At 40.0% G+C, this 18,168-nt stretch overlaps 2 protein-coding genes and 1 non-coding gene across 8 annotated transcripts; 2 read left to right on the top strand and 1 right to left on the bottom strand.

The window, feature by feature from the left end:
- On the top strand, window positions 924–6,293 carry LOC8082265. Of its 3 annotated transcripts, XR_002448360.1 has the most exons (5): window positions 924–1,082; window positions 1,348–1,832; window positions 4,800–5,021; window positions 5,290–5,526; window positions 5,613–5,754. XR_002448360.1 is itself a non-coding variant. In XM_021449160.1 (4 exons), the coding sequence occupies exons 2-4, from the start codon at window positions 1,407–1,409 to the stop codon at window positions 5,876–5,878; spliced, it is 1,419 nt and encodes a 472-aa protein (XP_021304835.1). In that variant the 5' UTR covers window positions 924–1,082; window positions 1,348–1,406; the 3' UTR covers window positions 5,879–6,293. The 3 variants fall into 3 exon arrangements, 2 of the variants coding, with proteins under 2 accessions (XP_021304835.1, XP_021304836.1); XM_021449160.1 differs by having other exon boundaries at window positions 4,800–5,526; window positions 5,613–6,293; XM_021449161.1 differs by having other exon boundaries at window positions 962–1,082; window positions 1,351–1,832; window positions 4,800–5,526; window positions 5,613–6,293.
- Window positions 6,934–9,591, bottom strand: LOC110430931. 4 transcript variants are annotated; one of them, XM_021449164.1, is made up of 5 exons: window positions 9,481–9,591; window positions 8,306–8,559; window positions 7,546–7,636; window positions 7,265–7,331; window positions 6,934–7,194 (listed from the first exon to the last, which is right to left on the bottom strand). In XM_021449164.1, exons 1-5 carry the CDS (start codon window positions 9,519–9,521, stop codon window positions 7,141–7,143), a joined length of 507 nt encoding a protein of 168 aa, XP_021304839.1. In that variant the 5' UTR covers window positions 9,522–9,591; the 3' UTR covers window positions 6,934–7,140. The 4 variants fall into 4 exon arrangements, with proteins under 4 accessions (XP_021304839.1, XP_021304838.1, XP_021304837.1 ...); XM_021449163.1 differs by having other exon boundaries at window positions 8,306–8,564; window positions 9,481–9,587; XM_021449162.1 differs by having other exon boundaries at window positions 9,206–9,485.
- On the top strand, window positions 15,448–15,531 carry TRNAL-CAA. Its single transcript has one exon. It is a non-coding gene; the product is annotated as a tRNA-Leu (tRNA).

The raw sequence follows: 18,168 nt of genomic DNA, 5'->3' as shown, positions 1-18,168 counted from the left end.
GGTGGGATTGAGAACTCTTAAGTCAAAAATTCTAAATTAGGAGGTTTTATTGGAAAATCTTACAGATGCTTTTAGAAAAAATATAATAGACCGTATGGATCCTTTCATTTAATTTGGATGGAATGAAATCTATTTTAATAAATTAGGCTGTTTGGCTTTGAATTTGGCATTGCACCGCTTTCCAAAGTTTTTATATAAACCTATCTCAAAATCATAGGGTAAGAGATGGAAATTGATTCTATATATCACCATTCTATATTTCTACTTTGTGACTTATAACACGCTCTTCAACTCACTCCACTATACTAGAAATGGAACACATGATGTATCTCTCTCATATAGCCAACAATAATATACAAATATAATCTATACACAACCATATTAGCTTAGGGTATGTTTAGTTCCCCTTTCATCTAAAATATTTTGGGTTTTGGTCCATCATTTTGCATAATGAAACTAAACACCATGCACAATTTTTGACAAAAAGGGTGGCTATTCTCTATTTTGGATTTTAGCCTCAAGAGGCCAAAAAAAAAAGGTCAAAAGAGCTTCAAAAAAGGCCATAACAAGAGCAATAAATTTTGCATTTTGGATGGAACTAAACATAACCCTAAAATTTTTGGCATTTTGCATTTCATTATTCCAAAGTAGTTAGCATTTTGCACGGGGAACTAAACACACTCTTAGTTAATATATGTCTAAATTATGATTATTAAAATAATTTTTAATTGCAAGAACCATCCTCGGGTCCAAAAGTCCGAACGTTAGGAAAAGATTGGCGAGGTTAAAAGGGCCAAGCAAAGCTAGCCCAATTAATAACCATTAATCAAAGCTCACTCGGCAGAATTGCCGCACCTTGACGAGCGATTCCGGGTCTCCAAACACAAGACGGCCCATCGGTGCACAGCGCGCGGGCCGAGTTGGACTGCGTGGGAGGGACTCAGTAGCGTACTATAGACAGGAGCAGTCCACCTCGCGGCCGCCAAGCCATTCTGTCGCTCGCTTCTCACCCTCTCCGCCTCCGCCTCCACTGCCGCTCACCGGAGTTGATCTGCTCCGACGACGACAGCCATCTATACATGGTACTTGTTCTACCCCGTACCAAGGCTGTCACCTCCCTGTTCAGATTAGTACTAATTTTATTTGAGTGGATTAGATCGAGACTCTCACTCCCCTGCTCAGATTAGTAGTACTAGTTTTTACTTGATTAGATTAGATCGGATCGGTCGAGTGTGCAATTGCTCCAGATCGGGCTGTGTGTCCAATTGCTGCAGATCGGGTCGTGTGTGCAATTGCTGCAGATCGGTTCGCTTAATTTACTGATGGAGTTCGCTTAATTGATTGCAGTAGATTAAAGGAGCTGCAGCTGCTTTTGGAGGACAACCCAGTTGCCTTTGAAGTTGAAAATGACGGTGGTGAAGGTGGAGGAGGTGGCGAAGGCGGACGAGAACCCTGCGCTGGTTGGAGGGCTGGACGATGAGGCCGAGACGGGGTATGTCTCGCCCGACGACGACGAAGACGACGAGACCGACAGCGACGGGGACTACGAGATCCCCAGCGGCGGCGACGGCGTGCCCGAGCTGAGGAAGGGTCCATGGACGCCCGACGAGGACAAGCGTCTCAAGACCTACGTGGAGGCGCACGGCGAGGGGAACTGGAACAAGGTGCAGCGGAACGCCGGGCTCAACCGCTGCGGCAAGAGCTGCCGCCTCCGCTGGGCAAACCACCTCAGGCCCGATCTCAAGAAGGGGCCCTTCGACGCTGAGGAGGTCGACAAGATCATCAGGTTTCACATCATGTGGGGCAACAAGTGGGCCAAGATGGCCTCCCATGTGAGTGCTGCGCTCGCCGTTCTCCCGCAGTTTTCCTGCTTCCTTCCTGCGTTGGTTGTGTTGTCTCGTGGTAACATTTAGATTAGTTTTATAGAAAGGTCGGGAATGACATGCCTTGGTGGAGTGGGAACGTGCTCCCTGCATCCTGGAATTGATCTGCTTTGTGAATCCATCTCATAGAATTATGTTGAGTTCCCCAAATATTGCATGTATTTGCCATATGCTAACATATTCATCAGTCAACATACATGCTTGTATATGGCATTTATGCTTCTCTCCTTTTGCATGCTCAAGGCAAATTGTTTGTTCCGTTTGTTTCAAGGGTTGTGCTCAAAAGATCACTTATTATGTTTGTATTACAGATTTATCAATCAATTATAGAAAGGTAACAACATTAAGGCCTTGATCATAGCCTCGAAGGGAAGTAATAATTATTGGATTGGTGAACTTAATTATTTTTTAAAGAGACAATGAACTTAAGTACTAGTAATTCTCTATATTGCTGTATTGCAACTGGCACAAGCACAAGCATTTTTTTTTCGTTATTGTGGCTGTGACTTGTGAGAATGAAATCCTTTTATTAAACGAAATGAAAATAGATAATGGCCATCTTATTCACTATTTTACCAAAGAAACAATTTCTCTGTTGCCTTATTACATTAGCTGCATTTGGAGCCCCTACCCACCCAACTGAAGCAATATAAGTAATTCCATTGTGTACTATAGAGCACCAAAATATTATGGAAGCTAAGCCTGTAAGCAATGTGATAAAATGTTGTCATCGATATAGTCAAACTGGCACAATTTTAAATATATGAAATTTTAATCCAGACTCCAGAGACTACTGAGCAATATATGTAGAAGCAGTTTCAACTTTTGAGGCTGCATTTTACAGGTGGACAGGATTGGTACAGTGCATTGAGAACTTCTTTTTCTGGTAGCTAATGTTGGGTTCCATCTCTAGTGGTCTAGCCTATGGAATAAGAGGCTATCATATTGGGCCTGTTGCTTTTCTGCTGCTCCTAGATGGCTTCATCAATTTCTATTTATTTTCCTTCACATTTTAGCAACATCTGCTATGTAGTCATTATCCTCACCTTTGCATTTCTGCATAGACAATTCATAGTTTGCTATTCCCTCCATTCCGATATATCTGGCGTGCATTGGTTTTTGAGAATGGCCATTTTAGTGCGTTGCAATTAAATAGCATGTAGCACCTACCTTATAGGCTTATTATAGGCAAGGCGCTCCTCGCACTGCATGCATGCAAAATCGATTTGCTATCCCGTTTGACCATTCCACCTCCCTTCGTTGTATGCATGCAAAAAATTGATGACGACTTCAACAAACAAAGGTCATGGGCTCATGGCACCACCGGCATGGAAAGGGAAGCTGGATTAAGTAGTTCTTGGTATCTGGAATACTTGTGTTGGCGCCAGATAAAACGGAATGGAGGGAGTATAAATTTTTCCCCCCTGCACTATCCTTTAATAGGTTACTTAGAGCATGTGTAGTTATCATATCTTTTAACTCTTCGATGGTGGTCATGTACTTTTCAGGTTGTTTTGATCTCTTACCAGATATTACCTTACGTAAGCTTTAAAATGCCAGTGCCATTGCTTTTCAGGATGCCACACTTGATGCTCATGTTCATCTTTCCTGTGTATTTTGATCATGGCACATGCCTCGGACCTTGGTAGCTGTTGCCTTACAAACTTGATATGCGTGGTCAAATATCACCTATTGGTTTACTTGCCCTTCTAAGGGTGTATGTTAACAAATTGATCCTCTATCAGGTCCCGTGTTGTTGAAAATTGAACCATGGGCTGCACAACAGAACTTTGCACATTGGATGAGTTAACTACAGTTGTCAGGCAGAAATTGACCTCCCAACACTGTTCGATGCTAGAAATTAAAAAAAATCACCATGAGCACTCACTGCTCCTTCCCTATGGTTTAGTGCACTGAGGGGATAGACTTGAGGTCACCATGCCTGGCTTTGGAGAAGGATGTCACTGTGTTCAGAGGTGTCCACAGGTTGGGGATATGCATGACCACGAAAATCTTGGTGCCTGTTCTACCCACTGCCCCATGAACAAAATAAGATCTAGATGAGGGTAAGAAATTGGTCAAAAAATTGTTAAGAACAAGAAGTAGCAAAACCTGCACAATGCTGCTTCTCCTCTGCTGCTGTTCCCTCAGTTTATTCTCCAGCCTCGAGTCCTAGACCCACTCAGAGCTGATGTCAGAGCTGCAATTGCCTTTGCCAACCACATGGGAGGGGCCATCACTAGTCACTACTGCCTGTGGCCTGTGCCCTCCGATGCCGTGGCAAGCATCACGCTGCCTGGCAGGAGCGCAAGCATGGGCTGCTTGAGTGCCGCATGGGAGTCAACCGGCTCTCCAAAGCACGTCAATTGATTGGGTTTGTGACTGGACAAGCGGGTAGAGGAAAAATGGGATTACATGAGAGCGTCAAGGTGCAGACAGAGCCATGTGAGGAAGAGAGATTTTATTTTATTGTGTATGTATGTGGTTCCCACTGATCGGATGATGCACTGGGGCTATTGAACAAAACATCTGTTTGTCTCATGTGGAATTGACGACTTGTTCCAGCACTGAAGTTGCCCTAGTATGCATTAGTTGATGAGTATATGGAAGGGGAACTGTTGATGTTGCATGTATGATTGTATGGTAGTAGAAGCTGATTGTAGTTAAACGTGGGCAATAGTCACTTTATATAACTATCCATGGCTAGTTATGGGTAGTAGATGTTGAATTTTGATGCTACTTTTGACTGTTCTGATTTCATTTGTGTTGTTTCTATTGTTTTTTTTGAAGGCATTTCTTGTTAAAATCTTTTTTTTAATCTTCTCTCACAGTAATTGTTCCTTAAATTTGAAAAATCATCATTTTTACTAATTCAATTGGGCCTTGTTAGACACTAATGTTTTGTGTTTATTTCAGTTGCCTGGTCGCACAGATAATGAAATTAAAAACTATTGGAATACCAGATTGAAGAGGAATCAGAGACATGGTTTGCCTATGTATCCAGAATATATGCTTTCTCAGGTTATGCATCCGCATCAAGACATGAACTGTGAAACTCCTGGAGAGTCACCTGGCAAGAAAAAGTTAAATGAGTATGCAAAAGAAAAGGTTGTTGACATGCATGATCTTATAGATGAGGTAATGACATTCCAGCACCTTGACTATGATAAGGATCCAGTGGTTCCAACAAAACCTTTGAAACGCTATGCATCTACTGGTAGTCTGCAAAAGCCAGATGAGACTGAGAAAACCTTTTGTTCCATTGATTTGGACTATATATTGACAAAGAGTCAGTCAATGCCTCTTGGTAGTGCCATTGCCAGTGGCTATCCACCAGAGCTCTCTTCATTCCAAAGTTCCAGCTATACCCCCCTAAGTAATGACTGGTTGCTTCAATGTCCTTCAGCTTCTGTGGAACAACAAATCATTCAATCTCCAGAATCCATCTCGTCACAAACCACTGGTCTGCTGGGTGCAAGCGTTCACAACAGTGGTATACTTGATGACCCCACAAAGTCTGGAAGATCTTTTGAAATACCGATTCCTATGGTATACCCTATGATGCATTCTTCTTCAGTCTTCGGTAACTCTGAACACGAGGGCTGTCCAATTACTAAAATTCAAGCTTCAAACTTGTCTTCAGGTATAAGTGTGCTTAAATGCATTCTATCATGACAATATCGTGAATTTGTTATGTAAGGCTTACTTTTGTTGTTTATTTATTTATAGGTTCAGATGCTGTTTTCAATCTTGGCCAGTGTTATCCAGGTGTTAGTTTTTCTGATCCTGGGATCCCTGATACACCACTGGGAGCAAGTTTCTATACTGCACCACCAGAAGCAAGTTTCTTGAATGATACTACACCACTTGAACCAAGTTTCTTGAATGATAATTTGAAGGACCAGTCACATCTCTACTTGCAGGGACCTAAGTCGTTGACTGATGGAGGCCAATGGTTTGATCCTTGTCACAAGCTTGACTTCCCAGGTCCGTGAGCAGCAGTTTGCACAGTCAGGATCAGGGCAACAACCATGATTAGATATTCTTGTCCTACCATTTTGTTTGAAGGTCACGAGTCTTGCGTAGTTATATTTGTTTGGTATACATACCTTGAGTGCTTGAACTCCAAATTTATTGACTGCTGCAACCATCTAAACTCATACTCTTTGATGTGATGTGATTTTTTGGGACAAAATCAGTGCCTCAGCAGCCGTATTTCCGTGCTCTCCTTAATTGCTACAACGGTTATGTTTCCTTAATGATGATTATTTCAGTTCTGTATATGCTGTGGATTCAGCTAGTAGCATCACCCCCACATCTGAGCGAGCGAAATGTTAACAGCCACTTGAGCACAACTCATGTATAAATGTGCATCTAAATTCTAAACCATGGGATCATGGTTATATCTTTTCCATCTGAGTTATCAGTGCCATAAGATCCTGAGTTGTACCAAAAATGGATCACCTTTAAAATTTATATGCTGTTTTGTTCCGTTTGTGCGCCAGAGTCTGTCTGAACAGTTGGCGTCTCACATTTTAGTAATTGTAGCTATGCTGGCAATGCTGCTACGTGCATGTGATCAGGGGAGTTCCTTTTTGACCCTTTGTACTGAACTAAGGCCTTATTTAGATCAAAAAAGTTTTTGAATTTTAACATTGTAGCATTTTCTTTTTTATTTGACAATTATCCAATCATGGCTTAAAATATTCGTATCGCAATTTATAGACAAACTATGCAATTAGTTTTTATTTTTATCTATATTTAATACTCTATACATATGCCGTAAGATTCGATGTGACGGAGAATTTTAAAAAGTTTTTAGTTTTTGGGTGAACTAAACAAGGCCTAACTTTTTCTAAAAAAAATAATTTTCCCCGGAAATAAAAAGAAGGCACGTCAACTTGCTTTCATCAATCAGCATGGCCGTAACCGGCATTTGCTTCACAAAGTGGGCAATAACTTAACATTTCTTTTGTTTCTCATTAATTTCACTTCTCATTGCAGATTGCATTTGCACCAAGGCATGCCTTTTTTTTTCAATCCAGTTGCCTAGAGCCCTAGATCACCCAAATCAAGTTTTCATATAAAAACACCAGGTACAATGTCATCTCATGTTCTCATAAGCTTTGACGGGAACAATATATTACAATTGCTTAACATAAGGACGATCCCATGTTTCATGATATGATATTCAGGGTACACCATTGGGCTCAGGAAATGTAACGCTAATCTGAGTCAAACAATGGACTCCACAGGCCTAATCATAAAGGCCTTCTTGATCCCAAGCGTCCACAAGCAAATCTACCATTTCCTGCGAGTATAAGTTCAGCTTAAGAAAGTTTTGAGGCAAACAAGACAAGTAATAAAGCATGGGATCTTACACCAAGAGGTATCGACTGGGCGAATGGCTTATTGCTTCCTATCAGAGTCTCATACGTTGTGTTCCAACTGCACACCATTAAAAGAAAAAAATGCAGATTATGGAGGAAACCTAATCTGTTTTTGGAACACTGATGCACCTACTTCACTGAAGCAAACACGTGACAATTTTTCTTACAAGCTAAGAAACATCAAATAACATAATGTTATTTTGGTTCACAATAGGAAACTCAAGGGAACCCACTCGTTAAGGTGTGATAGAAGAAAATCACAAAATATTCACCTTAATTTTGGTTCTCGAGGCTGTTGAGATCTAGAGTGGCGTTTTTTGCTTCCAACCCACTGTTGTCTGGTCTGGTTCCAGAGCATAAGACCTGGAAAATAGGCAGTATGAAAATTCAAAAAAGATGAGCAAAGAACAAATATAAATGGAAAACATTCACTTCTTCAGTAATGACTGGGCATGCTACAAAGTAGGGTTCCCTCTTCTTTTTTGGAAAAGAAAATGCCACAAAGTTGTTTAGTCATCAATATTTTTTAAGGAATCTTGCCAGATCACTATAGTTGTAAATTTACTGTCAGTAATCTGTCTATAAAGAATATTATAAATGCATAATGCTGACACCATAGATGTTTGCGTTTGCAGAATCTGAGAATCATCTCTTGCCAAATTTGAAACTGATCAGGATTTGAACATTAAGCCATCTAGAACAGAGAAGTGTACTTCAACAAGATAGAGGCTTTTGCTGGTTTAAGTCATTGGCTTTCCACAAATTCATATGCAGAATCATCCAATGTCAACTTTAAGATTGATAAGGATTAGTACATAAAGCAAAGACCTTTTTGAATCATAGTTTGTAGCTTTTACTGAGAATTTAGAACCTCAACCACTATATATTCAAGAGCACAAACATTGGACATTCAAACTTGGTTTCCATTCACATGGATGATGGAGCTCCAACAATCAGTCAGAGACTTGAACTATTTGACAGTAAACAGGATGGATCGACAAGGCAAAGCGGAAACGATACGAATGGATTCACCTTGATTCACAAACTCATTCGGGTTGCTGCTACTTCCTGCTGCATGCTGATCGCTGGACTGAGCCACCGTGCTGATCGAAGATATGCTCCTCTGCGATTGGATCCCGCTGTTCTCCATCTCACGAGCACTTGTGCTCCAAAAGTCCTCCGACAGGCTAGCCTTCCTCACCGAGCGCCCCTGGATCCTCAACCGTTTGGAAGGCTCGTCTACTGCTGTTATTGGAGTTGGCTTAGCACAGCATCCAAAGCAACCTCTGCTCTGTAGCAAACCAGGATCGGCCAGTGATTGATTAGCACCAGTATTCAAGAGCCCATATAAGCTTAAGATGTACTCTATTCTTGTATTGCATATACAAAAGAGAAAAAGGCACAAAGTTATGACTATTTGTGACCCGATAGATGGTTGCAGTAAACTACCAAGCAACTATCACTCAGTGAACTCAGCAGCGAGAGACTGAATATTTCCGCACAGAGGCCTAGTGGTACCAAAGTCAGACTAAAATGCCTCTCTTTTATACTGGAAATAGACAGACAGATTAAACAACAGTAAGATATACTACACCTAACGCGACGGAATCAACCGGCTCGACACGAAAAGTGAGAAATGGATAAACCAAACCAGCCTACCAATCAGAATCATTAAAGCCAGTCTCAAATACGGAAAACAGCACGAGCTTAACCATCTGAATCAGGGAGCAACAAGCATACATGTGCCCCGAACAGAAGCCATCGAAGTCTAGAAAACCTCGCTATCGCATCGCACGCGGGGATCCTAAAAATCCCCCACGAGCCTCGCGGCGGCGGCGGCTTACACCGTAACGTCTACCGAAGAATCACGAGAGGATGGGATGGGATGGGATGGGAAGGGAGGGCGGCGGGGCGCACGCACGCACGACGCACCCCATGCAAGCGACGAGGCGGCGCACCCAGGTGGAGAGGGACCTGCAGGTCAGCAGCATAGCATCCGGCCGGGCCCGGTACGCGGCACGGGGGGTCGGTCGGTGCCGCGTCGGAGGAGGCCGGCGGGTGACGCGACGAACCCTAGCCCCACCCGGGCCGGCCCCCCTACGGCGAGAGGGGAGGCGGGGAGGGAGGAATCGGAATGGGATTCCGCCGTGGACGCGGGTGTCGGGCTGGGATTGGGGGGAGGATTCAGCTAGGGAGGGAGGCGTTACCTGCCCATGCTGCTGCTGCTGCCGCCGCCGCCACATGACATGATGATGCGCCGGGACGGGAGTGGACGGGACGAGGCATTTCGCTTTGGGTGTGTTTCCTAAGGCTTCGTTGCGAAAAGTTTTGGGATTTTGACACGGTAGCGTTTTAACATTATTTAATTATGGAGTAACTAGGCTTAAAAGATTCATCTTATGATTTACAAGTAAACTGTGCAATTAATTATTCTTTTTATTTATATTTAATACTTCATGCATGTGCCGTAAGATTCGATGTGACGAAGAATCTTGTAAAGTTTTGGGTTTTTGAATGTATCTAAACAAGGCCTTAGGTTGGGGATATTCTTTACAAAAATTTTCGCATTTCATGCATAGAGCATTAAATATACATAAAAGATATAATTAATTATATAGTTTATCTATAATTTGTGAGATGAATTTTTTAAATCTAATTATTATATAATTGGATAATATTTGTCAAATACAAATGAAAATGCTACAGTTTCTATTTTGCAAATTTTTTTAGAAATAAACAAGGCCTTGACAGGTTCCAAAATACAGTACTGTACTTGGCTACGCGTCCACACAAAATTCCACGGTTCCTTTGGCGCGTTAGAAGGGAATTACATAGGCTAGGGCTATGGGAATTACTATACTAGTAGAAACTAAAGATGAGAATTTGAATTTTAGTGGCAGTACTCTGTTTAGTTCGTGTGGAGAAATAAGATGGAAAGCTTAAGAGGCAATTTATATCTTTCCTTTTGTTTGGTTTGAAGACTTTTGTGTACGAAAATTATATAGCAAAAAGTCATAATGAATGGTGAGGATACATCCATTTTCAAAGACAATTCCCACTCAATTACTATTCGTCCGCATCATCCCTAATCCATATGAATTGGAGAGGATTGGTGGGGCTTGATCAGTTTGCCCTCTAAACTCTAATTTCCTGTCTCACCGAAACTCACATTCCTAAAAAGAAAAACAAATACACTCATACATCCAAACTTCAATACTCTCGTTCCAATTACCCTCTCTATGTCTAAATGCATTTACAGTAGGGTAAAGCAATATTTTTTACTCAAAGTAGGGTAAAAAATATTTCACTATTTCTCAACACTGCACACGCCCTCATATGTCATATAGGTCGTGATGTAGGCATTATTTTGTTAAGACTTGCATTCAAGAAGAAAAAAGTGGAAATGCTATTTTAATTTCTAAAAAACCTAGCATTAGCTAGATTTTCTCTAGAATAAGGTTGAAATTCTATTATTGATTCTAAAGCTAATATTCTTACATGGGGCTTGATTTCTCATTTGGGGTTTGGCATAGATTCACTTCACAATTGAAACTTTTTTTTTTATTTTTACTTCAGCTCCATCTGTGGAGTTGGAGCCGTTTTGTTAAACCATACCGTTTGGTAAAACAATTCCATATGTAGAGCTCTTTAAAATATGCTCTCATAGAATACTATGCAGGGTCTAGGATGAGATGAAGTCGGGTGAAGCCAATATTTTTTACTTCATCCTACCTCAAACATCTATGAGAGTACGATTTAAGGGGTTTCCTGGGTAAATCTATTTTCTTTTACCCGTTTGGCAGAAAATAGCTCCAAACAGCTCCTGAAGTCGGTAGAGAAGTCATGCCAAATGGACCTTAATCTATCTCCTCCTTTATTTTAAAGAATACATTATCATTTGTTCCCAATTTTTATGTAAGTCTCTCTAAATTTGATGAAATTTATAATAATGCAAAACTAAATTAATTTCGATTGATTGACTATGAAATATGTTTTGATAGCGGGGTCATTTGGTATATATTGTGGATATTAATTTATTCTTATATAAACATTGGGAAAGTTAAAAAAATTGACTTAGACCAACTAAAACAGCCTACTCCCTCTATTTCAAATTGTAAATAGTTTTGGCATTCTCATAATTCAGCTTCCCTAGCTTTTACCAAGTTTATAGAAAAATAAGCCGACAACTACAACAACAAACAAGATTCATTAAACACACAATAAAATCTATTTTGGTAGCACACTTATTTGATATTGCAGATGTTGATAGACTTTTCTATAAGCTTAGTTAAAACAGAAGAAGTTTAGCTTGGGACAAAACTAAAATGACTTGCAATTAATTTTAGAATTGTGCAGTAGTTTGGAGCTTATATGAGAAGTTGATTGTTGGTACACTTAGTAGCACAGTGAAGGATAATCAAATTTATTAGACTAAGCTGCCAGCGTAGCAACGTTAGTGATAGTCACGTATTCCAAATATCTATTGCGGCAGGATATAAAACATGTACTTGACACATGTAGACCGTATGCAATAGGGAAATGGACCCTGCGACCACACATCATGTTTGAACAACCCATTACTTAACATAAATAATATAGGTGTATAGAATAGAAGTAGCTTTGCTGATTAAAAAAAGAAAATAAAACAAGTGGTTAATATAAGGGAAAGAAAATACCTATCGTGTTGCCACTCGTCATGTAGGATGAATCATGATTTGGTTGTGTATGGTGGAGTGGTTAATCAAGGCCATCATGTGTGATTGTCCTCGTAAGCTCACCTTTCTCTTATTTTTTGGTCTTTGTTTCCTCATCCTGTCAACATGCTGCAGGTAGATCTTAGTTTGTTAGGAGTTCTCTCGAAGAAGCAGAATGGGTAGATCTTTCAAAAACATCATACAACAAACGCCAATATGACACTATTTCAAAAGTCAAAGTAAGAGGAAACGCCTTGCGAGAAAAAAAAAACACCTCTAGTGTCGTTTTCAATGTGTTTCTTTTTCTTCCAGATATGTTAAGGAGAAAATTCCTTATATGACACTGGCAAACTTACTTGTTCTTTTTATGACCTCAAAAAAATTAGAGTTCCCTATACCGCTATACGACACTGCTCTGAATTTTACTATATAATCTTATCTATTCTATTTGGCAAACTCTGTTAACTAACACATGAAAAATACCATGTTGGCCTTGATGTAGTATGTGATATATTGTGACCAAAATTTGTCTTGTACGTTGGTACTCCTTATGTTTGGGCATTTTTTTTTTCTTATACATTGTATTACGACAAAAATGTGTCAAAAAGTCCAATAGACTCCGCTAGCAAGTTTCTAGCATCAAGACCATCAAGAAAATATATTTGAAACATTAGATTTAGAGTTCAAACAAAGAAAATGAAGTTTTGGGCTGCTGCCAGCCAAAACCAGCCTAACCAGATCTAAAAACCTGCCAGGATGATTTTTATGTTCATCGTCTTCCAGCCGAGCTAGGCCGCAAGGAATCCAACCAGACCGGTTTCTAGAACGATAGCCCAGTTTAATTTGCTGATACAAAACCGAGTTGAGTCCACTTGGTCCTGTCTTACTTTTTATCATGAAAAGCTTGAAGGTTAAGTCTTGAAATTTTTCCTACTAGATAAGACACCCCGTTTGTATATATTGAAGGACCATGGACAATTGAAGAATTCAACTTCTAATCATCAAAAAACACATCTACTACCCTTTTACTTTTGCTCTAACTTTTCAACACATGTTGTTAGTCACGTACGTCTCTCGACGAGATTTGATAACACTCTAGATGGCCGCCAATCCTAGAACAAGCTCACTCTGTATCTCCTGATGTGTCTTCGTTGAAATTTTTCCTACTAGATAAGACCACCCCGTTTGTATATATTGAAGGACCATGGACAATTGAAGAATTCAACTTCTAATCATCAAAAAACACATCTACTACTCTTTTACTCTTGCTCTAACTTTTCAACACATGTTGTTAGTCAAGTACGTCTCTCGACGAGATTTGATAACACTCTAGATGGCCGCCAATCCTAGAACAAGCTTACTCTATATCTCCTGATGTGTCTCAAGAGGTCGGAAGGTGTTCAGGAGATTATCATGTGAAGAATGAGCGATGGATCCGCACTGACTTGCTAGTTAGTCTCGCCATTCTACCACGTTCTTGTTGTGTGCTAGAACGTGTGTGACCTCGAGCATGCTATCCAGTGCTGGTGTGTGGTCCGAATCAACCTCATCAATGAACTTCCCCTTTTATAAATAAATTAACTTCTAAAATTATACAGTCATATTTTTGTAAGTCTGATGAATTTTATAGGAAAGAATATCAACAAATAATAAGTACATCAGAAAAACAAATTATATAGATCGTCTAACAACTGCGAGATAAATTTATTAAGTCTAATTAATTTGTCATTAGCATATGTTAGTTATTATAGTAATTATAGCTAACCATAGTATTTAAAAGATTTGTCTTGTGATTTATAAGTGAATGTGGCATGCTAGAAATTTGTTATTTTTATATCTCACAAATGAATTCGAGTTTGGATAAGATATTTTACAGGGTTGTGTATCATCATATCATCTACATGTGTGATTTTTTTGGTGAATTTATATGACTTTTTTGTCATGGTTTGCACAGGTTTTCACGGAGGTTGTGGTTTGCACTAGATATGTTCCCATATTTAATACTCGAAAGATTTGATGATATTTTTTCCCCTTCGATATTGACCTCTACGAGAGCGGATGTTTGCCTTTGATATCGATGAGCCGTCGTGCTGGCTTTAATGAGCTTTCAAGTTGTGCTTGTATAATGTTGAAGGGCGCCTCAGAACGTATCGAAGGCACTGTCCGACAGTGCCTTCGATAGCTCATTAAGCCCACGTGCACACATATTATGATCTTATTGTACAGTGACAATCACAACCTGGGTTCAAGTCTTGGGCCTTGTTTAGTTTTTGTTTTTTTTCAAAATAGACACTATAGCACTTTTCTTTGTATTTGACAAATATTGTCCAATCATGGACTAACTAGTATCAAAAGATTCATCTTGCAATTTACAGGCAAACTATGCAATTAGTAATTAAAAGTATGGATTTTGTCTAGGTCCTCAAACTATGAAACCGTACATTTAGCCCTCTAATATATTTAGCTGACCTCAATCAGGTCCAAAATAGACATGATGAGGGTTAGAAGTTAATGCGATTGTCCACATGGATACGAGTTGGAAAGAACCCTGAACCATGCAATGTCCCAATCGGTGACGGCTCCCATGAACCGCACCCCCATGCTGAATCCGTAGCCAATTTTGGGTAAATCTTATCCTAAGAATTAGTTTAATTCCTTGCACCGATGGACTGCCCTTAACCATCTTGTTATGATGTTATCTTTGGTTTGGTCAGAAACCTCACCACCGCCGGTAAGGCGCCCCCGTGCGAATCTCAAAACGTCGTCGTCTTGTTGGATCACACATGGCAAGCCCTGCTCGGACTTCCTCCGCCTCAACCAATGCCTTGACTGTGGTGTAACCAACGAGTTTGATTAAGGGAGGCCGAACAAATATGACTGTATTTTTTAGTATGATAAAATATACATAATTATATGTTTGAATTTTTTTTAAAAAAAATATTAAACTATTTCTTACCAAAATCATCATATTTGAAAAAAAAAGATGAAATTGATATTTCTTATACTATAAATATTAATATTTACATAGGTATTTAAAGGAATAATTGGGCTTGGGGGGGGGGCACTGCCTCGGCCTGCTAGCCCCTAGTTCCGTCATTGACTGTGTACACTATATATAAGCTTTTCACGCTAACCCCTGTAATGAGATCACTTAAATACATTAAAAAGCTAAACATGTGATTTCATAGTTTGAGAACCTAAACTAACCCTGTCTAATACTTTAAGAATTGGTCATACAATATATACCTTTTTTTTCTTTTGCTTCTTGTGCCCATGGCAGGTTATCAAACGGCACCATAGGAATGATTCCATCTTAGCTAGTGTTTTTCCCCCCTTTGACGGTCAGTGGGGCTAGATAGACGTCACAGTAACGTGTCGAGGCATGTTGGAAGTCAGAGGTTGAACCAATGCTGGAAGATGTGAAGTTATAAGTATGAAGTTATAAGTAATATAAAGTATATAAGAGATCTGGACATCACAGTCAGGATGGCCGAGTGGTCTAAGGCGCCAGACTCAAGTTCTGGTCCTCTAACGAGGGCGTGGGTTCAAATCCCACTTCTGACAGTTTTTATTTTGTTTACGCTGAATTAATTAAAATGGGCCAGCTTTCCTTTCCTGTTTCATTTTACAATTGGGCCTCCGTTTAAGTCTTTTTTTTGGGCTGCAGCATGCTTTGCAAATTGGGCTATTTAATTGCCGTTCTCAAATGATGTTTGTCTCTTTGATTTTTTTTTCGATGTGCCTTTGGTAGCCTTGATGACTAAACTAACTATTTTGTGATCATGAGGGTTGGGGAGAAAGCAAAAAGAGACAAAATTAATGGGGGACGAAAGTGGCAGGATGAAGGCATGAAGCAATCTGGAAAGCTTATGAGAACGAGAGCGGTTTGAATCTGACAATGGTGGCAGCAACAAATTCAATCGAAAATATGTTACTCCATGTCATCCTCACTACTACCATAAGGAATAGTAGGGGCACATCATGGAGTAGCACTTTTGTTTTTATCTAAACAAGGCCTCACTATTATTGTTGATTGGAATACATGCACCTAAGCCAAATGAAAACTTTTTGCCATATAAGCTTTTCTGGTACTGTACATCTTTGGTTTCTTTTATACACTGTTGTCAATTGTAATTTGCAACTTTAACTTATGGGAATCTGTCCACTCTGTTCTCAGTTCATGTTAATCAAGTCATTACATGATTCATGGTTTCATCAAATAAGTATGTATAATAGCCGCCTCTAATGTAACATAGTGGCAGACAGGTGAGTCATCCATTGTTACATCACAAAAGCACACAATTCTTGTCTTCAACCAAACCAGCTTCTGTGTGATTTTCATCTTGTGGGGTTTCAACTTGACTGGTGCAATTTTCATCTTCTGGGGTTCCAACTTGACTGGAGCTTGTGGATTTGTTAGCTTCCATTTCTCAGGTAACTGGATCAGTGGGGAATCATACACAGTTAGACTGTCATTTCCAATTTATTATCGATACCTCTTCTAATGGTCATGATTCTCCCATGCTCCCAATGCGCCATTACTTTGGGCTGTTGATGTATTTCTGAATTCAATTCCAGTTTATTATAGATAGCTCTTCTAATGGTCATGATTCTCCCATGGTCCCATTGTGCTATTTCTTTGGGCTGTTGACATATTTCCAAAACAGCTGTGGGTTCCTTTTTTGTTTTTCTTTAGATTAGTGAATCTTTTTTGAAAGGTCAAAAAGGGTGGAGTTAACCTGTTTTTATTTTCTTCGAAATTAGTGCCCTCTTCCTCTGTGTGTATAAAAGGAAGAAATAAATCAATCAAATTACGAGAAGTTTCATAAAGTGCTTCTTTAGGAGTTAAACTTCCATTTGTCCATATTTCTAAAAAAAAAGTATATCGTGTTTTTCATTTCCATTCCCACAAGAAAAAATATTATAATTCACATTTCGAACAAGCATGAATACAACATCTATAGGATAACTTCAATCTTGAGAGTTCTTTCTAAGTTCCATATGATATCCGCGATCTCTCTTGATCTATAACTCAATACAGAAATCAATGGGCTCTCTCAAGTTAGCTATAGGTTGTGTCATATCAATGATTTCTACATAAGACGGTAAGATAGCGGTTATGTATCTAGGACTTTTGACGCAAATTGATCCCCTTGAGAAGGAAAACTAAAAAGTTTATCCCCTTGAGAAGGAGTTTATCCCCTTGAGAAGGGGAGGTCTAGTTGTCTATATAATCATTATGTATATATCAAGATATATATAAAAACCCTACTATTTGCATTCTGGCTTCGGAATACTATTGAGCGCCCACCACAGTGGACACCGGGCTGGTCTTTTTTTAGTTCGATGATCATTGACAAAGTCAGCCATTAGTAATTAAAGTAGTTTCTTTACTTCATGTGCCATGTATGGTTGGCGTAAATAGACTCCAGCTTTAAAGGAGGCCATATAATTGCATTGATTGAGGTGCCATTCCAGTATATGCCCTGATGGTGTTTAGAATTCTGAATAGAATTTGCAAAGGAATCACAAGCGCCATCTCGCAGTACGGGTGCGGGGATGACAAAGATCATGAGAGGATCTATTGGCAAGAATGGTGGAACTCATAATACATCTCCTCATGATACATCACCTCATGAGGCATATGGTGACTTTACAAGTCAAACACAATTTTAAACTACAGGGCCTCCGTGCTTCGCACAGGCAGGTTTTCTAAATTCGGTAGTGCAGGATGATGGGGGTATGTGACAGTAATTAACCTGATAATACAGATTAGTGGATCTGGTACTGTACAGCGACCGACCCGATACTGTTGTATAACGGGGTGGTACAGGCTGACGGGTAGTAATGTGCAGTGACGGAGCATTACTGTTAGTTAACGGGCTGGTACTTTGTGGTGGTGGACCCGTTACTGTTTGTTAACGGGTCGGTACTGTGTATGAATAGTAAACTGGGTGAGAAAAACATTGGGACAGACAGTATGTGATGAACAGTGAAACCCTTGCTGCGGTTGAGCCTGGAGGAGGCGCGGGAGGCATCGAGCGCGCAAGCGCTGATCGGATGGGCAGGGGAAGCGGACTGTAGATGAACAAGGAACTAGGAGGCCTAAGGCCTTGTTTAGATACACCCAAGAACCCAAAACTTTATAAGATTCCCCGTCACATCGAATCTTACGGCACATGCATGAAGTATTAAATATAG

Source organism: Sorghum bicolor, chromosome 10 (genome assembly GCF_000003195.3).
Source record: "Sorghum bicolor cultivar BTx623 chromosome 10, Sorghum_bicolor_NCBIv3, whole genome shotgun sequence".
Classification (NCBI taxonomy): Eukaryota; Viridiplantae; Streptophyta; class Magnoliopsida; order Poales; family Poaceae; genus Sorghum; species Sorghum bicolor.
This window is presented reverse-complemented; position numbering and strand designations above follow the sequence as displayed.